Genomic DNA, 18642 nt, shown 5'->3' on the forward strand with positions numbered 1-18642 from the left:
AATGGCACCAGAACACCCAGTACACCACAGCCCACTGCACATGGTGCCCAGCAGAAAAAGAGCTCAAGGCCACCACTCTGGCCTCCAAACTCCCCAGATCCCAAGCTGACTAAGATTCACTGGATAAACAAGTCTGATCCATGGAGCACCAAAGGATCTGCTGCCAATATCCATGTCCTTGTGCCACCAGGAAAGCTCCAGGGGTGTACCATAGTGCATCCATAAATCTGCCCTGGTGGCACGAGGAGAACCTAAAACCTAGACGGGTATAATGTTCACTTTTTTTATACCAAGACCAACATTTTTGTCTATTCGAGTCTATTTTATGTCAAAGAATAATGCAAAAAATGGTTTATGGAGTGCACACGCTCAACACAGTGCCTTCGGAAATGTTTAATTTAGCTCATAATTACTAAAAAGAATAACAATATCTATACGTGTATTATCATAATCCAAATCATATCAGTTTTCATTGCCTTTAGGTGTGATAAATGTGTTAAATAGCACCAGTGTTAGTTAGTGTTTGTCAAAAGGAGGAAAATTTCTTATATATAAGCGGTGCAACAGCCAGGTATATTTGAAGAACAACCTGGTTGCATTTGACAGCCAGTTCTTTAGATATTAATAAGGACTTCAAAACCAGTACCTTTGGGTTTTGATTAATCAGCAGCGGTATTAAGGGCCGTCTCACCACCTCGGAGCAACACATCCTGCAGAAAGCTGTCAGACTGACTTCTACTCGATCAATCTCTCTCTCTCTCTCGTTCAATCTCTCTCTCACTCTCACTTACTCCCTCAGAATAACGCAAATCACGTTTTCCAAACGTGTCTGATTCGATTACCTGCAGAGTAACTCACATTCACTAGCATGCAGAGGAAGTATTTCAGCATGATAACATCATTGGGTTTCATCATGTAGATTAAATTCTAGTTTGTAAACCGCATATGAGATGTTAGGAAGGGATTATCTGGTGGGAAGCAGTGCCAAAATTTCGTGTCGGTTCAATAGTATCTCATGGCAGGAGGTAAACTTGCCACTTCACAGCATTAAGGGTTTGTGATTTGATCCTGAAATCATGTTATTGTGTGTGTGCAGTTTCTTCCTCCAGGGTCTCTATGAAACATGTCCATAGGTGAATCGGGAATTTGAAATGTACCCTAGGTGTGAATGAGTGTGTGAATATGTGTGATGGCTTGGCATCCCAATAAGGACGTATTCCTGCCTCGCTCCCAGTGTTCCTGGGACGAGCTCCAGATTCAACCAAAAGACTATTGAGTGACGTATCTGTGTTCACTTTTAAGTTATTTTCCCCCCACAGTTCTTCGGTGAGGTCCCGGAAAATCGCGTGAACGTGATTGTGGCCAATCTAACGGTGACGGATAAAGACCAGCCCAACTCGCCAGCTTGGAATGCGGTGTATAAGATCACAGGCGGAGATCCCACTGGACGATTCTCCGTGCCCACTGACCCCACAAACAACGAGGGACTGGTCACAGTCGTCAAGGTTAGAAAAAATAACAACCTGTATTTCATTTCTAGGGGTGTGGTTGCACTTGACATGCTCGGTTCGATTAAAAAGTGCTCTGGTGTGTTTTTTTCCATGCCAATAAAGGTAGAAAACAATGCAAACATTTAGAAAATCGGTTGTTGTTTCAAAGTGAAACATTCTCTCTCCCCCCAACAGCCCATCGATTTCGAGACAACCCGGACATGTGTCCTCACCGTAGTGGTGACGAACGAAGTCCCACTAGAGCGAGGGATCCACCTTCCTCGCCAGTCCACCTCCACCGTTTCCATCCGTGTCATCGACGTCAACGAGAGCCCTTACTTCGATCCTAATCCCAAACTCATCAAGCTGGACGAAGGCATGCCGGCAATGTCGTCGCTCACCACCTTTGTAGCCCAGGATCCCGACCGGTTTATGCAGCAGACCATCAGGTACACGTGTGGATAGTAATACAATAGGTTAATGTGGTAGGCTTGTGGAAATATTCAGAATTCAATATTCAGTCCTGTCCATTAAACCTTTAGGAACATCAAGTATTTTGCACTGTTGAAAATGTTTTGATTGATAGTGAAAACTTCAAATTTGTTGGGTGGATGTTAAATTCTTCGGTACAATTTATCAATGTTCAGAAGAAATTCTTAATTAATTTGCTGGACATTTAATTTTTTTTTTGCTTGCCGACATGGTTTGATATGAAAATTTGATTTTGCAAACAAGCTTTTAAACAATATAGCACCAACCTAAAGTGTTCTTTGGTTCATCCAAATTTATAATACAACCAAACAAAAATCTAAAAGTTTTCCTTTTAAGCAGAACTGACATCGACTCCAATTATTTCTGTCTTAGATACTCAAAACTTTCTGATCCGGCTGATTGGCTGAGGATCGACCCAAACAATGGACGCATCACCACCATCGCCGTTCTGGACCGAGAGTCTCCGTATGTTCAGAATAACCTGTACAACGCCACGTTCCTCGCCACCGACAATGGTAAGTTTGTTTTAGAAAATTTAGACCACTGAGTAACTGAAAAACTCATTAAATACTGGATGACATCACTGCAGAAATCATAAACCGACCATATTTCTTTGTTTGTTTTGTCACACGTACAGTTTAATGTAGATGCTGAAAAAGGTTACATCATTATATGTAATGCAGAATAAACTTTTTTTAAATTATTGAAACTCAAATCGTCCAATACATCAGCATAACCTAAACTAACATGGTTAAAAAAAAAAAGAGAAATAGACAGATCCGATTCCAGGCTCCCTTTAAAACCTGCCCTCTTCATCCCATTTCCTTATTGATGGATGATTCAGCAGGTCTGTCAGCTTGACTCAGACCACTCTCGCTACAGCTCATCCGAACCGCTATGTGTAATTATTTCATCTCTCATGACTCATAGTGACTCATGGTGTTTTTTTGTTTTTTTGTTTTTTTCAGGTGAAATGTTTATTTGTGGTAAAAAACAAGGGCAATGCTGAGCCCTCAAACCCTGCCCAGACATATTGCTCACACTAACACATTCTCTTTTTCGGCACATCAGAGTTCTTCTCAGGTTTCTCACCCAGGAGGTGCGAGTGCAGCGCCATATTTAGCATCGGCAACAGAGACACCTTAAGCAAGGTGAAAGCGCCAGTACGCGTCCCGTGGATCCGTTCGCAGTTGCGGGTACGCGCGCGAGCGGGCTGCTGATGAGCTAGCACGACCTCTTTTTGAAGAGACAGAGCTTTGGGCAAGTTCTCTATTTCTGCACTCGTGACCTCCATTTCCAGGCTCTTATAAAAGCGCCACCGTTGATCGGGCACCCGCGTTTTGCAGTAAGGACAAATTTCAAATAGTCTGAAACACAGTTCATTGGTCACCCGGCTCAGAAAGGATTTGTCGTTTCTGAAAACCGAGCGATGAACGTTGGCCAGTGTTCAATTCCAGTGCTTGAGTGAAGGTGTCCAGAATCACCTTGCCGTTAAAGGAGGTGAATGAGTTTGTTTTAAACCTTGACGATATATTAAATTCGGGAATACAAATGAACGGCTCACTTTGTAAACAAGGCACTGTTTGGTTCACTGGCAGTGTTTGGAGCTGAGCTGAGGCCAGTAATGACGAAGCCTCTTCCAGTAAAAAGATTTGTGGTTAGAGATGGCGCAGCGTTGGCGAGCCTCTGTGGCTTACTCTGTGGCCTAAATAGCAAAAGCTTCCCCGGCTGCTTTAACATGCAGCATGTATCACCAGCGGCGCTCTGCACCATACACGCTGTACGTCCACAGAAAGCGGGATAATGTGAGAAGTGGTCAGATACCCTCGCTGTGCTGCGGTGATTGAAGAACTCGAGCAGGAAAACGAGTTCGGCAAATTGCATATGGTTATGAAACCGAGACCGCGGGGTATGCACAGTAGCAGTCGGTTCCAGCAGCTCTGAGTAAAGGGCACTGAGCTTGTTTACTCCAATGCAATGTTGTTTATCTATATATTCGTGTGTTTGTGCAGGAATTCCGCCAGCCAGTGGGACGGGTACCCTGCAGATCCTGCTGCGTGACATTAACGATAACGCTCCTCACGTCTTCCCGCACGAGGTCGAGATGTGCGAGAAACCCGAAACCAACGGCATCAACATCACCGCCCTGGATGGAGACCTAAACCCCAACGCTGGGCCCTTCGCCTTCGAGCTGCCTGCTCGGCCCAGTGACATCAAGAGGAACTGGACTCTCACCCGCCTCAGTGGTGAGCCAAAAACACACATTATTAGCACTATCTGGATAATATAAGGCTAGTATAAGACTTGTTCAAAGATATTTTTGTTACACTTGTCCGTGTTTATAGGAAATCCTTTTCTATTTGACTAGTAGCATTTTTTCTTTCTTTCTTTCTTACTTTCTTCCTTTTTTTTAAAGCACAATATATTCTATGCGTGTAATAATAATTATAAATTATGAATAATAAATAATAAAAAAGCAAGAAAAATATGGCGAAAAGTATTTAAACAAGTGTAGCATACAATAATAATAATAATAATAATAATAATAATAATAAACTAAAATATTACCATAAAACGAAGAAAATAGAAAAAGAAACAAAACTATAAATTAATATCCACATTATTATTAGTATTATTATTATTATAAAAGAAAAAATAAAAACAGCATAAAATTGTACTTAAATAATATAGTAATAAAATATCAGAAATAATAATATTATTATTTATTATTATTTTTTTATTATTAATTAAATAATTATTAATTTATCATTTATTAATATTAATAATATTAATTCATAATATATGAAAAGCCTTTGAAATAATAATAATAATAAAAATAATAATAATATGTGAAGATGTAAAATTATACATTATTATTTAAAACATCAGGTCGAAAAAAGTGTCCCATATTTCAGTTATAAATTAAACTCAAGACTGAAATATCTGAGAGAAAAACGAGCCAGTTAAAGTCATCACTAGTTTGGTAGTGCAATGCTCTGTTTACGATGTGAATGCTGCAGTTTTTTCTTCCTTTTCTTTTTTTTCGCTTTTTGTTTTTTTGTTTTGGAAAGCCTGGTCTCAGCCTAATGAGGACAGATGGCCCGAGTGGAGAACAGAGCACGGAGACAGACGCTCAGTGCCACGCAGGAGAACGAGCTGGACAAATACTAATTCAGAAGCCGGTCAGAGAGCACCGAGCGCTTTCCTTTTTGCCGCGACTTCTCCGAACAGCGTCTAAAAAACAGATTTTACTGATTTATCATCAAACGGTGACATTTCTGCAGCTTTGAGCGCGGCAAAGGATTTAGATTTGCAGCTTATTAATCCACAGAATGCCTCCCAATAATGCAGCTTAGGGATGAAACAGCTTGCCATCTAATCCGCCTGGCCCTGATCCTTTACACATGTATTCCTCCACAATCATGGCCTCCTGCTCTGGCACAAAACCCCTTACACATTCCTGTCTAATTACTCATCAGTTACGCTATCAGATGTGTGATTAATTAAAGTACGATTACTTCCTGGAGGAAATTAATGGACAGAAATGGGTTCCTTAATTTATTTCTTTATTGTGTATAAAGATCCTGTCAAGGTTTTTCTTTTTTCTCTCATAACAGCTCTTTTACAGGCATTTATCACCTCATAGTTTCAGGGTTGAGGGGTCGAATCTCGTCTCCGTGGAGTTCGTGTCCATGGAGTTCAACTGTTTATTGGTTTATTAAGTATGCCAATGCCATAGGATTGATCTGAAGACCTCCGTTTCCGTCGTTTCAGGTGACCATGCCCAGCTGAGCCTGAAGATCGGCTTCCTGGAGAGAGGCATCTACGAGATCCCGATCCACATCACCGACTCCGGCAACCTGCCCATGTCCAACACGTCCTACTTGCGCGTGAAGGTGTGTCAGTGTGACCACAATGGAGACTGCACGGATCAGGAGTTCCTTGTGGCTGCCGGACTGGGCACAGGGGCCATCATCGCCATCCTGCTGTGCATCATCATCCTCCTCAGTGAGTGGAAACATGCAGTACAGCCAGCAGACATATAGTAAACCATTAGGATGTTACTTATGGTGTTGAACATGTTTTATTTCATTTCAGCACAGTTAAATACTTTGGTTTAGATGAACTTCTCTTTGTTCATGAATATAAATAATGCTTTTATTATTATCAGAACAAAATCTGATTCACATTTTTTTTTTTAAATGAAGTATGAAAATCGAAAACACAAACAGCAAATCCCTGTATCCCTGACTGGCTCTGATATTTGTATGATGTAATAATACTTCAATATTATTCAGCTTCTAGGCCTTTTTTGCCAGCACAATGTCTTAGTGGTTAGCACTGTTGCCTTGCACCTCCAGGGTCCGGGTTCGATTCACACCTCGGGGTTTGTGTGTGTGAAGTTTGCATCTTCTCCCCGTGCTTGGTCGGTTTCCTCCAACAGTCCAACAACATATGGATTAGACTAATTGGCGTTCCCAAATTGCCTGCAGTATGTGAATGTTGACCAGAGGTTGGTTGCGTCAATGCTAAGTTGTAGTAGGATGGAAGAATAGATTGATAAATAAGTGGTTAAGTAGATGGGTAAAGGGAAGGATATTGTAATGAATTGGGGCCTGGATTGATTGACAAATAAATGTCATAATGAATGTATGGATGGATAGATGGACTGATGTTAGGATGGATGGAGGATGGTTGAATAAACTAATTAATAGATGCTGTGATGGATAAATGAATGCATAAAAGTAATGATGCCAGAATGGCCAGATGTTTTGAATAGACTGTTTAATAGATGATGGATGGATGGATAGATGGATGGATGGATGGATGGATGGATCGATATTTGGATTGATATTTAAAAGGATGACTGGTAGGAAAGCATGAGTTGATGTTGAATATATGATAGATGAAGAGCTGGTTAAATAGTAAATAGGACCGCTGAGTGAATGCTGTAAAAGATTGGTAGGTAGAGGGGTGGATACAAGCTGTTATGATTAAATGGATGGATGGATGGATGGATGGATGGATGATATAGTCACGAATAGATAGAAGATGGTTAAATAGGCTGATTGTAATAAATGAGTGGATGGGTTGATGGATAATTGCATAAGTAGACGATGGCATGGACAGACAAATAATATTAAATTTTCATTCATTAAAAAAATGACAATACCTTTTGTAACAGATTTATACTTTTTGAAAATAAACCAAACAATACTTAACCATTAAGCGTGGATTTCAGTGTTTTTTGCTGCATTTGAGGCAGGTACATGCTTACATGGCATTAAGTGTAAACCTAATCCTCTTGAAATTTAAAAAAGGTAAACATCACCAACGAAGAATACAGTGTTTATGCAAATTTAAACACCTTCATTATTCTATTACTGCAGCTTGACTTAAATTCGTTTCGTATAGTCAGGCCCATGTTCTTATTTTCTTGTAAATGTTTAGCAAATATTAAATGAAAAAAATCTCTGTTTTTTCTCTCCAGTCCTGGTTTTGTTGTTTGTGATGTGGATGAAGAGAAAGGATAAAGAGCGTCAGGCCAAACAGTTGCTGATCGATCCAGAGGATGATGTCCGAGACAACATCCTTAAATACGATGAGGAAGGAGGTGGAGAGGAGGACCAGGTACACACACACACACACACACACACACACACACACACACGCTCTTTCACTCAATCAATTAAACAATCAATCCTTTTCTGTTTGTTCGAGCATCATTCACACTGGAACACACACTTGGACAGAAACACAGACACACACCTCTGAAGGCAGATATAGTGTACGTTTTACTAGTTCTTTGCATATACACTGCAGATAAAAGGGTGGCAGTGGGAAACACTTAACGATTTCCTACTCTTTGAATAAATTTGGTGTTTGTACATTTTCGGAGGTATGGAAAGAAAATTGTGGTGCAGGAAGCAGCGGTGTGTATGTTGGTGATTTGTGTTTGGTTTGTGTTTGTGTGTTGGTTGCTTGCTGGAGAAAGAACAAAACTAGAGAAATAAGAACATTTGCAGTGCCTGTCAGACACAGCAGTGCATTTCATCTCGTCTTTTTCCCACTCCCTCCCTCTCTCTCTCTCTCTCTCTCTCCCCCTCTCCCTTGCTGTCGTGCTGAGAGAAGTGAAGTTGCTAAAAAAAAAAAGGTTTAAGTAGATGAACTGATTTTGAACATGAAGCACACTTAAAATAATTTTAAAATTAAATAATTTGGCAGTGGCAGTAATTTTATCATTTGTGCTAGATGGGTAGAGGGGTGGATGGATGGGTGGTTAAAAGAATGAGTCAATGCTAGGTTGTAATAGAATGGAAGAATAGATAGATAAATAAGTGGTTGAGTAGATGGGTGAAGGGAAGGATATTGTAATGGGTTGGAGCCTGGATTGATTGATACATAAATGTCATAATGAATGGATGGATGGATGGATAGATGTTTGGTTGGATGGAGGATGGCTGAATAGACTAATTAATAGATGCTGTGATGGATGCATAGAAGTAATGATGCCAGAATGGCTAGATGTTTTGAATAGACTGTTTAATAGATGATGGATGGATGGGTTGATGGATGGATGGATGGATGGATATTTGGATTGATATTTGAAAGGATGGATTGATTGACTGCATGGAAAGCATGGGTTTATGTTATATTGTTAAATATATGAAAGATAAATAGCTGGTTGAATATTTATCTAGCGTAGGACAGCTGAGTGAATGCTGTGAATGATTGGTAGTTAGAGGGGTGGATAGATGCCCTTATGATTGGATGGATGGATGGATGGATGGATGGATGATATAGTCAGGATGAATAGAAGATGGTTGAATAGGTTGATTGTAATAAATGGGTGGATGGGTTGATGGATTAGTGTATAAGTAGACGATGGCATGGACAGACAAATAGACAGACTGGTAGTTACATGGCTGGATAGATGGTTAGATTGTAGGATCAATCGATCTATGGATCAATGGGCCGATGGGTGACGTGGTCAAGTTGGTGGTTACATATGAGTTGGATGGACAGATTGTTGGACAAATGGACAGATTGTTGGACAAATCGAATCCTTGGGGGCTGAATAAATGGGTGGATGGACAACTGCTGGATTATATCTAAGCACACTTGTGTAAAAGTGAAGCGGAACAAACACACACTACACATGAGATATCTCAGACATTCAGATCTGCTTATCCTAATCCAGTTCTGTCATGTGCAGGAACACAAAGGTGGGGTTTTAGCGCTTAGACTTATGTGTAGGTGTGTACTCAATCTAAGCTGAGAAATCGGACCAGTAGCAAAGACGGGGGTGTGAGGTGGCACAGGGTTGAGATGAACCAAGCGAAGGTGTGAAATGTTAATGTAGAAAGTGTTTCTAATAGACTACAGCTGCACGCTTAATGTTCTGTGTTTGTATGTATGTTTGTGGGCACAAGCACCTACAGTACACTACCTACATTTTGAAAGCCTCCTAACTTTTAACAGGATTAATTCAATTCATCTGCTCTTGTTAAAACCACGCTGAGTCATTGAAAAGCCGGTTGCTTCAGTTCTTCCTCTATCCCACGATGCCCGGGTCCTCAGCAGACCTCAGAGCTAGTCTAATCCTATTGCAATGACGACGTTAATGGGATTACAGTGAGGTTATGGAGAGCTGGCGTTTTGGGCCCGAAACGCAATTAGCCTAGAAACACTAACCGTGAGTGTGTATGTGTGTTTAGGATTATGATCTGAGTCAGCTGCAGCAGCCGGACACTATGGACCCGGAGTGCGTGAAGCCCGTTGGGATCCGCAGACTGGATGAGAGACCGCTGCACCCGGAGCCTCAGTACCCGGTCAGATCGGCCGCGCCGCATCCTGGAGACATTGGAGACTTCATCAATGAGGTAACACACACACACATACACACACAAACACAATCATCCACTCAGTAATGAAAAATTCAACATCTCTGCTCTTTTAAATGATTAACAAAACTAACGAGGACTAGACGGAGGTCTTTACGAGGTCAAGACAAAAGGTCAGTTATTCCTGACCTGGTCAGAATATTTGGTGCTCCCACTTTAGTAGCTTTTAATGATACACTGACTACTTCCTGATGTTCATAACACAATCACTCTAAAGTTTCTTTCTCTTTTTTTTTTTTTTTTTTCCACATCAAGTCACTCAACACTCAGAAGCCAGAGGCACTTAGCCATAATTGCAGTCTCTTTATTTAGGTTCCTTTTTGCTTTTTATTCCTTTTTTTCCCCCAAGAGTCATAGTTGTGGTTCACAGCAGGGATCTGAGTGTGAGCCAATCTGTACTCACAGTCTAAAAGACAAGCATGCAGGGGTCAGAACCAGGAAATGGCCAAATACGCCACCACTTGGACTGAAACTAGGAAACAGAAAAACAGAAGAAAAAACCAAAACCTCAGCTACGGACCACAGAACGAGTCATTAGTGACCAAGTGGAAGTACAAATCCTGGGCTGGGGAATGTAGTTTAGTTCATGGCTGCTTATTACTTATAATATAATATAATATAATATAATATAATATAATATAATATAATATAATATAATATAATATAATATAATATAATATAATATAATATAATATAATATAATATAATATAAAAGTCACATGATACAATAAACAGTGGACTATGGTAACATTAAAACTAGAAAACATGTGATTAATCCAGAAATGTAACATATTATTATTTTTTTTTCCAATGCAAATTTAGCATATAACCAGTTTGACCCTAATGGCTTCCCAGAATCGTAGCACGGTTACATGGCTGTGTGTGATAAACACACTTGGATATATAACTCGGATGATAAGATGACTAAGGAAACATCACCAGGTGCACCGAACTGCAAGTTTTATTAAAAAAAAGCTTCTAGATGGAACTCTGGATAAAACCAAAGTTGTGTGCTTGAGCTACCTTCGAGAGGCGGTCCCATTCGAGTGATTTTAATTTAATATTTGTTATAAATGTTAATGTTTGATATATTCAAAATATGCATAATCTGTTTTTTTTAACCAGTTATGTATTTCATTATTCCACCATTGCACATTTATAATACCAGTAAATCTGAGTATTTTAAAATAGTGATTAATTGGGATTAATCGCAGACTATCACTGTGAATAAATAGATTAAAACAATTTCATTTAAACTCTAATTAAAACTCTCACTGGTTGATTGAATGGTGTCAAAATTGTGGTTGTTAAAAAGCTGTGACATAAACGATGTTAAGGAATTAAAAACAAGAAATCCGAAGTTTGCTGACTGGTGAGTTTACATTGACAATTAAACCGATTTCAACTCCCATGGTTAAAAAGGCACCATATAATGTTTTTAAACAAACAGGAAGTACATATGCTCAGATTAATAAGACAGGAATACAAATACTCATGAGGTAACACCCATCCATGTGCTCTGGAAGGGCGGGGTGGCTTGTAGTGACTGGCCAACTCTGGCCTTCTTGTACTCATTAATGTGGAAGGGGGTAGATAGCGCTTTCCTCAAAGTGTGTTCAAACCCTGTCCAAGATGAGTCTTGGTACTTCGCTGTCTTAAAAATAGCTTGCAAACCAAACATCACTCTTGTTGTCTGGTATTTTTCAAAATCCAGAATTGAATTTCAGGAGCTCATAATCACTGACTTTGCAATTGACCAGCCATGATCTGGTAAGCTGCCTTCCAAAGCCCACTGAACTCAACTAGCAACCAAATTATTATGCTTTTTTTTTTTTTTTTTTTTTTACAACTGAGGATATTAGTCTATAAAGGCTACACTGAGTAAACTTGCACAGTTTGAAGTCAGCCTGACTTGTTATCTTGTTTTGAGAGAATAGAAGCTCGTTCCCTTTTACTGGAAGACGTAAGCCCGGCAGTATGGCAGTAGAGCGTATTTACACGCTCCTCTCAGTTTTTACAACACGTGCCGAGACACTGCTTACATTTACTTTTTTTACGCTTGTCATTTTTTTTACTGGTCTTCCTTCTTATTTCCTTTTTACTTCCAAGGATTTTGCAGCTTGGAAACGTCCACTCTCTCATCCATTCTCCTTTTTCTTTTCCTAAAAAAAAAAGATGTTTTAAGGTAAGAAGGACATCTTTTAATACATCATTCAGGGGAGAGTGTCTCTGAGTCAGTGATGCTCATTTCAATCTCTGCCACGTTGTTCCCGTCTCCGCAACTGAACGAACAAATTCACTTTGCCGTTTTATTTAAAGAAACTCTCTCCACTTTCCCAAGGCCCTGCAGGGACAGTTTGTTTCATTTTCTCCCTCTCTTCACCCAGCTGGTAGGGACGGCCTCGGCTTGATATATGGGAGCTTATTTATCTTATCCTTCATCTTTGAAGTGCAGAGCACTTTGCTCGAGACTGTCTCTCTCTCTCTCTCTCTCTCTTTCTCTCTTTCTCTCTCTCTTATGGCGAGGCAGGGATGAAGGGGAAACATTCGCTGGTTGCTACGTTTCGCTGGTGATTTTCTCATTACCTGCCCAGCATGGTGGCTCCTTTCTAATTCCACTGCTCCTCCCTGATCCGGAGGCCTGGCATGAAAGAAAGAGTGGTTGAGTTTAGTAGATACACTGCCTTGCATAACCACTCACCCTTGTTGAACTTTTGACACAAAATTGAGGAACGCCTGATAGAAACTAGATCCACTTAATAATCTGACTACAGTTGTGGGCAAAATACACAAATCCTGTACTTCAGTAAAAGTAAAGATATCCAAGTCAAGTAGAAGTAGACATACTGCATTGACATGTGAACTTGAGTAAAAGTTCAAAAGTACTGAACATGCTATCTACAATCAGCTCTGCTTCTGATTTCAAACACTCGTCTAACTCATTGTCTATACCACATTATCCTGCATACAGGGTTGTCTGGAGCCTGTCCCAGGAGGCCGGGTGCACCCTGGACAGGGTTCCAATCCATCTCAGGGCACACATATACATACACTAACATGCTTGGCCAAATATGGGCCAGGGGTGGCTCAGTGGTTAAGGCATTGGACTACGGTTCGGAAGATCCCAGGTTCAAACCCCACAACCACCAAGTTGCCACTGTTGGGCCCTTGAGCAAGGCCCTTAACCCTCAACTGCTCAGATGTGTAATGAGATAAAAATGTAAGTCGCTCTGGATAAGAGCATCTGCCAAATGCCCAAATGTAAATGTAAATAGGGAGATGCATCAGGAAAGGCATCTGGCGTAAAAACCTGTACCAAGTTGTGTGCAGAATGGGTGGTCCACTGTGGTGACTAACAAAAGTCCAAGAAAAAGATTAGTCTGATCTGCGTGTAGGCGATGTAGTGGTTAGCACTGTTGCTTTGCACCCCCAGGGTCCGGGTTCGATTCCCGGCCAGGCTCGAATTCCGTCTCTGTGTGCATGGAGTTTGCATTTTCTCCTTGGTGGGTTTCCTGCTCACTTCAAATACTAGTCAAATTTAGTTCAGCCTTTATTCATCACATACACATTACTGCACAGTGAAAGTCTTTAGTCTTTGCATATACCACCTTTGATAGAAGGCTGGGGTCAGAGTGTATGGTCAGCCATTTTTTTATGGCACCCATGGAGCAGACAAGGTTAAGTTCCTTGCTCAAGAGCCTTACAGCGGCAACCTGGTGGAGTTGGGTCTCTAGTCGGAGACCTTTTGATCAGTAACTAAGAGCCTTTAAAACACATTATTTTGTTAGTCTATCCATTAAAACAACCACTCTTTGCAAGCACGATGAGCACACCACATTGAATCATGATGCCGATGAGCTTCAACTGCAGAACATCAAGGAAGCACCGCTCCCGTCAGTCAAGACCAGGAATCCGAGGCTACAGGGGGTCCAAACTGGACAGCTGGTGGAAGAAAAAATAGAAACTCAGTCATAACTATACTTCTGTGACCTATTCATGAATCAGAGTGTAGAAATATGAAGTTTCTTTGCTTGTTGTGATTGTGCTTTATTTGAAGGTCGGCATATATTGGATGATCTCCGCCACTCATTTAAATTTCATTCCATTCAATCCTGCCTACCTTGGATTTTCGACAACCACACAAATCGTTCTTCATATCTTAATATGCAGTGAAAAATAAATATTTTTTCTCCACCGTGCTTGGCAATACCTTGACACTGTGGTGAAGGATTTTTTTTTTTTGTTGGTTTTTTTGTTCGTGCTCAAAAGACAGAAGGTCTTATTTATGTAGCACTTCTCACATTTCACTCTCAAGGTCGCACCACAAATCCCAAAACAAAATAAAAGAAGCAATTAGTCACAGCTTAGAGATTGCTTGCTACAAATTCGGTTTGATTTGGCTGTAATTGTATGCTGAAAGAGTTAGTGAAGCATCAGTAGTGAGGGAACATTCATGCTGCTCATGGTTACAGAAGTACTCGTTCTTAAGCTCAGTGCTGAAAGCAGACCATGCTCATGGTGAAGCTTTTGTTGTTTTTTGTTTTTTTTTGTCTCCCTGTGCTGGTCTCACTTCCCCACAGATCATTATTATTCCCCGTTCTGAGAAAGATCCGTGTCTCGACCTTTCAGTCTGCAAAGCGGAGGTCGGTTCAAATGAGCTGAGCGGACCCCTGGAGCACGGACGAGATGCCCGTTTATGCTGTTTCTCGCAGCTCCAGGACCGGGCTGTTTACAACGAGCTAATGAGATGATATTAAGGCTCGGGAGGTCACATCACGTAATGTCGCAGGATTGATCCGCCATATCGCCCGCATGAGCGGTTCGGGTATAACTAACGAGTAGGAAAGTGTCAGACCTTATTTCAGATCAATTACACACCTCTATAGCGGTGGAGTTACTGTCGGTATAAAAGGTGTGCCGTCTAAAGGTCAACGAATAAGACGAATTGTTGGTTAGGTGGCGTTAGCTTGTTATCCTGTTTTATTACCAAATAACTGTTTGTGTCCAGGCAGAAGGACAACTTTTAACTTCGAAAAGAAAATCTGCCTCTCATGGCATTACATTTCCAAGCACTTTATCAACCAGCCATAAACACAGGTTTAGTGGTGTTCAAGGGCTTCTCCAGCTTCAAGGTGCTTCTAAAAATCACTTTATTGTAGTGTCTAGTGTTCACTCCAACTCAATCTATGACTCGTATTAAAGTCAGGAAAGGAGGACAACATGGCCCGCTCATGACCCGTCCTCCCGACACACCATGTTTAACCATCCAGACAAAGAGGTGATAGTGTCCAGTACACGCAGCATGACTCAGACTGGCTCTAAACATGACATTCAATTGAATTTAACTGGAATTTGGGTCCTAACTGGAGCTTTGATGACTCAGATTTAATGAGAAGTGATAACTTCCTGCTGTCTCCCCGATGTTTTTGTAATCTATTACACCAGAACTGCTCTAATGGATATTTATTATAGGTTACATCAGGTTTTAAAATGAAACAAATATTTAACCATATATCATTTTTGACATTATTATTATAATTATAATTATTCTTATTCTTATTCTTATTATTATTATTTCCTACAAGCTGGATTCTTGTTAATGTAAAATAGTTAATTTAAAGTGTTAATTTAAAGGTACCATAGTTTACTGTTCCTGTTCTTATTTTCATTTAATGTTGAACTTTACGTATGCAGACGGAGAAAATGTACTTTTAATTTCTGAATTATTTAAAAATTTATTGCATTTTTTTTTTAAAGGCAGCATTCCTTGCTTGTGTTAATTTAAAGGTCCCATAGTTTGCTGTTTCTTTAAGTTTCTTTAAGACGCAGGTCTCAGAGCTGCTCCAAAGTGTGTGAGTGTGTGTTAATGCTCCAGCTGAAATGCTAAGATAATGCAGCATTTTCTTTTCATACCTCAAACTCCCTTCATTTCACTCCTCTTCTAAAGAAATGAGCTACTGTACTGCTGAGCCATGCTCCTCCCGGGAACTGCAGAACTGAGGGATCTTTTTATACGAGGTCACAATTGGGGGGACAAAATGTAATTAGCTTGTTTAAGCCCTGACCAATACAAAAATAGAAAAAAGACAAACAAATAAATATGCATAGTGGCATAGTGGTTCGATTCGCACCTCGGGTTTGTGTGATAGAGTTTGCATGTTCTCCCAGTGCTTGATGGGTTTCCTCCAGTATCTTCGGGTTCCTCCCACAGTCCAAAGACATGTAGATTAGGCTAATTGGTGTTCCCAATACCAGTTGGACCAGTTGTAGTTGGACTACAAAGGTTCATGGATGGATGGATGGAAATAAAGCAGTAAATGTGTTTTTTATTATTAATTTTGATTGGTTTCTACGCACATGCTAAAGACAGAGACCCAAATGACTAAAAGGTGAATTTTAAATCATAGGCCCCCTTAAATGCGCTTTCCATACATTTTTTTCTTCATGGAAAGCTAGGTTTCTTGCACTTTCAGCCTAGTTCTGGTTGCTGCTTTATATACCACTCATATACACAGAAAACTTCCACACCAGTACCAACTGACCCAAGGTGAAAAAGTTGCAAGTAAAAAACAAACTGATGCACCATTTATGTGAAAGGTCTTGTTTTGTGCTCGAGGTTTTATTTATTTATGTTTTGGTTGTTTCGTCTGCGCAGGGTCTGAAAGCCGCCGACGGTGACCCGACGGCTCCTCCGTACGACTCGCTGCTGGTGTTCGACTACGAGGGCAGCGGCTCGACGGCCGGCTCGCTCAGCTCCATCAGCTCGTCCAGCAGCGGCGGAGACCAGGACTACGATTACCTAAACGACTGGGGGCCACGTTTTCGCAAACTCGCCGACATGTACGGAGGCTCGGACGAGTGAGGCGGAGTTAAAACGAAGGAGAACAAACACACACACATGCCTGGCTTTTCTCTACCCCGACATCCCCCCACCCCCCCATTCTGACTGATGGATGAGGACAGCTTCTGTCAACTAATTGTCCCCCTGAGAACAGACGGATTAAAGCAGAAAACTAAAATGTATGATGAAAAAAAAAAAAAAAAAAGGAAAAATATGCGACAAAGTAAAATTCTAGGCTCAGTGTTGTAGTGTAGGCAGATTTATGCTTGTTGAGGGTTTTTGGCACTGAAGATAAGAAGAAGGGGAGACTGGGAAGAGATGACGTCACTGTTCTTGGATTGTAGGCTACAATAAGCGCTCAGTTACACTGACTTGAATTTTACAGTACAGAAGCACTGGGATTTAACGTGCCTTTTTGTACACTTATTATTATTTTTTTTATTTTGTTTTTCTGTGTTGATCTGAAGGATTAGTTTGTAGTATGTTCAAGGCTTTAATGGTACTGACATTTGAAGTGATTTCAAGACAAAAGTGTTAATTTCGGATCTGCTTCATGACGTTTCTTTGTTCTGGTTACCATCTACAGTAATCTAACAAATTCATGAAGAGATCATTAATGAAGGTTCCTATGTTAACTAGGAAGATATGATCGACAGGATCGGTGTACAGTACAGTAAAATTGTCTTCTGTTTGTTTTTTCTTTTCATTTAACGTTGAACATTACATATGCAGACGGTTGGGAGTTTTCGCGAAAAAAAAGTTTTACTTTGATTTCTGAAGTGGTATTACATTTTACAAAAAAGGCAGCATTTCTTTCCTTTCTGCTCTCATTAATGTACACTTCATTTGCCTTAGCTGCCATCTGATGCCCTCAGTTTTTACTCTACTGTAAAAATGCTTGTATATAGTTTTTTTTTCTTCTTTTACTTTTGATGTAGTCGATAATTAAGTGCAAAAACAGTTTCAATCTTGTAAATGTAAAAAAAAAAAAAATTGGGCTACAACTTTTTTTTTTTTGCATGTTTTTATCTTTTCACAACACCGGTTTAAAAAAATGGACCTCTTTGCAAAATTTATGTACGGAGTGCTAAAAAACGATTTCAGCTGATGCAAGATATGTGAAAGGTACGATTTTTTTTTTTTTTGTAAGAAAAAAAATTAATAAAGAGACAAAAAAATAATAATGGCAAAGGAAGTTACTCCACACAAAAAAAAACAGGACAAAAAGAGTAACATTATCAGCACAAGTGTTGGATTTGTACCAAAAAGGGATAAAAAGTGATGGTGAGGTTGGGGTAAGTTGGAGAAAAGGGTAGTGAAAAAGGGGTGGGGGTGGGGAGGGGAAAGGGGGTGTTTGTTGCTGGTTTTAATGATCGACTCAGCTTTAGGAGCCGGAAAGGTTTCTGACATGCTTTGTGGATAATATTATGTACTGAAATTCCAATTATTCACCCCCAAACACCTGAATAAAAAGGCTAATTTTGGAGCTAATTTTGTTTGTTCATGTGTTTTCTGCTTTGCACAAAATGTCAAACATGAATCCAAATCTCATGCAAACGACAAATCAGGAAACTTTAAATTTGCACAATTTTTAAGCCGCCGTGCACAAAGCAAGGATTATAAACACATGGTTTGATGAGTTTGGTGTAGAAGAACTTGACTGGCCCTAACACAGAGCCCTGACCTCAAACCCATCGAGCACCTTTGGAATGAACTGGAACAGAGATTCTCGTTCTCGCCAGGCCTTCTCATTCAACATCAGTGCCTCTTGACCTTATAAATGCTCTACAAAATGAATGGGCACGAATTCCCACAGAAAGACTCCAAAATCTTGTGGGCAGCATTCCAAGAAGAGTGGAAGGAGGACCTACTCCTTATTGAAGTGTATGTATTTGGATACAATGTCATTGCTGGT

General features: G+C 40.2%; 1 protein-coding gene across 1 annotated transcript in view; it reads left to right on the forward strand.

Moving 5' to 3' along the window:
• LOC128527025 (cadherin-2-like) overlaps nucleotides 1-18218 on the forward strand; it is a 93715-nt gene extending 75497 nt beyond the window's left edge. The window contains exons 9-16 of the mRNA XM_053499330.1: nucleotides 1320-1505; nucleotides 1686-1939; nucleotides 2355-2497; nucleotides 3995-4228; nucleotides 5757-5990; nucleotides 7474-7613; nucleotides 9701-9865; nucleotides 16542-18218. Of these exons, the coding sequence (XP_053355305.1) occupies nucleotides 1320-1505; nucleotides 1686-1939; nucleotides 2355-2497; nucleotides 3995-4228; nucleotides 5757-5990; nucleotides 7474-7613; nucleotides 9701-9865; nucleotides 16542-16748 (1563 nt within the window). The 3' untranslated portion in view covers nucleotides 16749-18218. The remainder of the gene's footprint in view (nucleotides 1-1319; nucleotides 1506-1685; nucleotides 1940-2354; nucleotides 2498-3994; nucleotides 4229-5756; nucleotides 5991-7473; nucleotides 7614-9700; nucleotides 9866-16541) is intronic.
• Nucleotides 18219-18642: the final 424 nt, after the last annotated feature.

Source organism: Clarias gariepinus, chromosome 1 (assembly GCF_024256425.1).
Source record: "Clarias gariepinus isolate MV-2021 ecotype Netherlands chromosome 1, CGAR_prim_01v2, whole genome shotgun sequence".
Lineage (NCBI taxonomy): Eukaryota > Metazoa > Chordata > Actinopteri > Siluriformes > Clariidae > Clarias > Clarias gariepinus.